This window comes from Alosa alosa, chromosome 23 (genome assembly GCF_017589495.1).
Source record: "Alosa alosa isolate M-15738 ecotype Scorff River chromosome 23, AALO_Geno_1.1, whole genome shotgun sequence".
In the NCBI taxonomy this organism is placed as follows: Eukaryota; Metazoa; Chordata; class Actinopteri; order Clupeiformes; family Clupeidae; genus Alosa; species Alosa alosa.
The window spans coordinates 2,705,521-2,710,520 of NC_063211.1; the positions used below are offsets into that span (position 1 = coordinate 2,705,521).

Genomic DNA, 5,000 nt, shown 5'->3' on the forward strand with positions numbered 1-5,000 from the left:
CAGCTTTATCGCGCACATGCGAACTAGTGCACTTTAACACTTTGCGTAGATTTATTCAGTAGAAGTAAGCAGGGGAAATCCTGTCTTTGTAAGCAAATAAAAGGCCTTAAGACATTGCTGTAATTTCCACCCAACTGCTAAGGGGTGTTTTTCACTGCTTTGGTCATGTGATCATATTTACTTCATGAAGTAGTTCTCTGTGTCCCTGACTGCTGAGAGAGAGAGAGAGAGAGAGAGAGAGAGAGAGAGAGAGAGAGAGAGAGAGAGAGAGCGAGAGAGCAGAACAGATGGTAGGAAGTTCTTATGTAAGGTTTTCAGCTGGGATGATAGCCTAGTGCTGAAGTGTGTGTCCGTGCGCTCCTACTCTTTTACAGAAACACTGTGTGTGTGTGTGACCAGACAGTACCATAAAATCTTTTGTCACAGTAACTAAACCTACGCACACCTGATCAAAGCTGAGCTGCTGTGTGTGTGTGAAGCCTGGTGACAGGTGGGGCTCTGGCTTGCTGACAGCAGTGGGAAAAGGGAGCAATTCTCTTTCTCAGACTAACACTTTTCTCCTTGCCCCCCCCCCCCCACACAGACGCAAGCAGACAGCTGAGGAGCTTGACCCACACCGAGAGAAGGAGCGAAACCTCCCCCCACCCCCTCACCACCACCACCACCACCCTCCTCCTCCTCCTCTTTGCACACGAGACGGAGAAGAGGGACAGTTAGCCATCATGGATGGCTTCTACGACCAGCAGGTCCCTCTGATGACCTCACAGAACGTAAGTGTGTGTGTGTGTGAGAGCGTGATTTCAAATATACACAGGCGAGATGTTAAATTCCTCGTGCTATAGGTAGGGGATTTTACACAGCAGACAATCTACAACCAACCTATTTACCGTCAAAACCAAAGTCACCAACAAGTCAAATCACTATTAAAAACATCAGCTACAGAACAGCCTTCAAGCGAGAGAGAAAACGTGAATAGTCAGCAGTAACTATATATATATATATATATATATATATATATATATATATATATATATATATATATATATAAATATATATATAAAATATATATATATGAGACATTGCATGACAGAAGCAAGTGTTTTTCTGGCCACATGTATGCACTGCTTAAGTAGTGCAAAGTGGCCACTCTGTGTCAAGATGACACTTTAGGTTGAGCTTCCGTTGATCAACGTGGATTTTTGTGGTTGCGCAGAACTCTCAAGTGCAGAACTCTGACATCCGTCCGCGTGGCGACCGGAAAAGGAAGTTTGCGGACTCTGAGCTTGACCAGGACACTGAAGGTAAACAAACTCATTACAGCCATCCACATCCACTGCCACAATTACACCTCTGTCCAGACCAGAGGACCTTTCTTCTGTTCCTGTGTGTGTGTGTGTGTGTGTGTGTGTGTGTGTGTGTGTGTGTGTGTGTGTGTGTGTGTGTTAGTGTTATGCTCTGAGACATGATGGTCATTGTGTGTGTTGTATATGCCTACAGATCTGTTTCAGGACCTGAGTCAGCTTCAAGAGATCTGGATTGCAGAAGGTGAGTTTATGCTAGCTACACTTGCTAATTATGTAAGGAGGTTTAAGTGTGTTATAAAATAGGCATAGCCCTCCATTTCCATTCACATTCTGATACCCCCCCCCCCCCCCCCCCTCTTTTGGCTTGTAGCTCAAGTTCCAGATGACGAACAGTTTGTCCCAGATTTCCAGTCGGACAACTGTGAGTACCTGCATGCTTCTGTGTGTGTGTGTGTGTGTGTGTGAGAGTAAGTGAGAGTTACTAATTCATGACTATCCTAATGAGGGGGGATAAAACCTCCCTGCAGAATTAATTTAGGAGACTTTTTTGTGAACAACAAAGAAGAAAACAAGAAACAATCATTAAAAGAATATTCTCCCAGCTGACTGAAGACCCAGACCCATAAGAGAGGGAAAGATGTGAAGGTGTGTGTGTGTGTGTGTGTGTTCCCCACAGCCTGCTGTGGGGAAAGCGCTGCAGTCCCTGCCCTTTTAAAGCCGTCGACATTCAAACTTGCTCAACCCAAATTAATTGGGCCGGTTATTAGATGTGTGTGTGTGTGTGGAATTGAGTCTGGGCTGGGCTGGGCTGAGCTAGGACGGGCTGTCTGAACCAGGCTCGTCTCGCGCTGAGCCCATCTCGCCTCTGGGTGTCTGGGTTTTGTTCCTCTCTGAGCGGGTCCCGTGCGCTGCCAAGAAAAACATTTGAATGGAGCTCAAAGGGGCCTTTCACTCCAGACATTTCAGAGCCCAGTGCCTGGGTGCCTGACTCTCAGATGTGCACTGAATAGCTGTGTGTGTGTGTGTGTGTGAGGGAAAGAAAGAGAGCGCAATGATGCTAGGCGTGTGTGTGAGAGTGTGAGAGAGCGCAATGAGGGTAGGCGTGTGTGTGTGTGAGAGAGAGAGAGAGAGAGCGCAATGAGGGTAGGCGTTGGTGTGTGTCTGTGTGTGTTTTTGCACACTCTGGAGAAAGGGGGATAAGACTGTGTGTGAGTGTAAGGAAAGGGAAAGTGAATGGTGGAGGGAAGTGTGTGTGTGTGTGTGTGTGTGTGTGGTTGAGGGAGGCCAGAGAGAGGCTTGGTCTGCCGCAGTGGAGCTGTAACTCACATTTAGGCCTTGGTACCATGACACTTTTATGGCCTGAGGATTCAGACTGCTGTGTGTGTGTGTGTGTGTGTGTCTAATGCACACACCAGCACTCTGCCAGCACAACAGTTGTAGGCTTGTGTTTGTGGACTTGCACAACAAAGCAATGCAGAAAAATGCAGAAGCCGTTAGCGTAGCGCAAATTTGTCTCTGTCTGTGCCTCTATTTGCACAGAAGCTACGTGTGTGTATACTCGGTATCTTTGTTTGAACAGAAACGGTCTACGTGTGTGTGTGTGTGTGTGTGTTCGTTAGTGTCACCCGCAGGGGCAAGAAGTGTAAATTTGCCTATTCATGTCATGTTGTATGTGTAGGTGTCTTTGTTTGCACTAGCATTGTGTGTGTGTGCTTGCGCGTGTGTGTCTGAGCGCGAGAGAAAGTGAAGTGGCTCCACTGGCACTGGGAGTGTTCTGTTGGCACGTCGCCTGTTGCTCTCACAGACCCCTCATTCACTGGGAATTTTGCAGCTGGGTGAGAGGGGCAGTTACCATGGTACCCCGCCCACTCTGACTGGCTAAGTCCCCACGCCTCCTTGGCCACCAGGAAGTGCTTCACTGCACCACCCTCCCATCTTACAGCACACTCTTAGACAGGCACTGTCACTTCTGGGACCTGAGCTCCACTCTCTTTGATACTCTAGTGTGTGTGTGTGTGTGTGTGTGTGTGTGTGTGTGTGTGTGTGTGATCACTCATATTGTTTTATGATTCGATGTTATTTTATGTTCTGATGTCTAGACATATTGTATGCTTTGGCAGCTATCTTTATGAATGCTCATGCCAATAAAGCGTTTTTGAATTGAGTTTAGTTTACCATTTAGTTAAGAACTTATTTTGGGTGTCTAATGCATTTTCTTTCCATGTCAGTTGTCTTGCCTTTATAGTGAGTTCCTGATGTGTGTTTTGTGGTTTGTGTTTTGGGTAGTGATCTTCCACGGGGTTCCCCAGACCAAGGTAAAGAGAGAGCAGAGTCCCTCCAGAGAGCTGTCCCCCTGCAGCCAAACCCGCAGGCTCTCCCCCTATGGAGAGAAGTGCCTTTACAACTACAGGTATGTACACACACACACACTTAGTAACTTCAGGTACCCAACCAAGCAGTGCTGTTTCCCCTGTCTGACTCGTCCACCTCTCTCCATCTCTCCAGTGCCTACGGCAGGAAGCCCAACACCTTCAACAAGCCTTTGACTCCTCCCTCAACTCCAGTCTCACCATGCGGCTCCTCCCACACACCAGTGCCACACCCACTCCAGAAACAAAGCCAGCCTTCACATCACATGCCCCACCCACTCCAGAAACAAGCCCCGCCCTCGTCTCATGTGCAGTCTCACAGACCTCTGATGGCACTCCAGGGACATGTCCAGCAGCAGCAGCACAGGACACACCCACTTCAGCAGAGGACACACCCACTCCATGGCCAAAGCCCACCCTTTGCTGTGCCCCACCCACCCATGAATCACCATGACGTTTCATACAGCGCAGAACACAGGTGAGCTAGCATGTTGTTCCTTACAGCGCAAAACTCAGTGGAGCTAGCATATAAAGTACAGTCAGCTAGCATGTGATTACGTGCGATGAGCTAGCAAGTGGCTTCATACAGTGCAGAGCACAGGGGAGCTAGCATATGGCTACTTGCAGCACAATGCACAGGGGAGCTAGCATATGGCTACAAACAGCACAGGGAACAGGGGAGCTAGCATATGGCTACATACAGCACAAAACATGTGCAAGCTAGCAACTAGCATATGATCACAGCACAGCCCACTGGAGAGCTAGCGTTATAGTACAGAGCACTAGTAAGCTGATATGGTTACGTACAGCACAGGTGAGCTAGCATATTGCTAAATACAACACAGAACTAGCACACGGCTACATGCGCTAGCTACTGTGTTGATAAGAGAATAGCACAAGACGTCACACTGACACTCTCAAGCATTTATAGATAGCTACCAAAGGATGAGGTTCAAAAGCTACTAACCTAGTTTCCTTCTCTGTCTCGTGAAGCTCCTCAGCTTAAAGCAGTTTAAGTAATCATTTGGCTGCGCTCCCAGTGATCTAAGCTGCCAGAGGCCAAACGAGGAAGTTGGGCCAAATGTTCTACACACAATGATGTACAGCTCAGATAGTTAGAGTGTCATGCAGGACATGAACAGTCCCATGGTCATTGTCATGTATTTCATATGTCCAGCAAGTTAATGACTCCTTTTCTCCTCTCCTCTCCCTATGTCCATGTCTGTCTTAAACCCCCCTCCCCCACACACACATACACACCTCGTCCTTCCAGGTTCCAGAGGCAACTCTCAGAGCCGTGTCGGCCGTTGCCCCCCCAGGACCCCTT

The 5,000-nt window shown here is 48.0% G+C and overlaps 1 protein-coding gene across 3 annotated transcripts in view; it reads left to right on the forward strand.

Annotated features, from left to right (window-relative positions):
• Positions 1–5,000, forward strand: part of LOC125288774 (ETS translocation variant 5-like) — an 11,719-nt gene that overhangs the window by 981 nt on the left and 5,738 nt on the right. For all 3 annotated transcript variants that reach the window (XM_048235395.1, XM_048235397.1, XM_048235396.1), the window contains exons 2-8: positions 584–770; positions 1,214–1,301; positions 1,498–1,545; positions 1,675–1,725; positions 3,591–3,714; positions 3,810–4,151; positions 4,947–5,000. The exon at positions 4,947–5,000 is cut by the window's right edge and continues 239 nt beyond it. In XM_048235395.1, the coding sequence (XP_048091352.1) occupies positions 723–770; positions 1,214–1,301; positions 1,498–1,545; positions 1,675–1,725; positions 3,591–3,714; positions 3,810–4,151; positions 4,947–5,000 (755 nt within the window). In that variant the 5' untranslated portion in view covers positions 584–722. The remainder of the gene's footprint in view (positions 1–583; positions 771–1,213; positions 1,302–1,497; positions 1,546–1,674; positions 1,726–3,590; positions 3,715–3,809; positions 4,152–4,946) is intronic.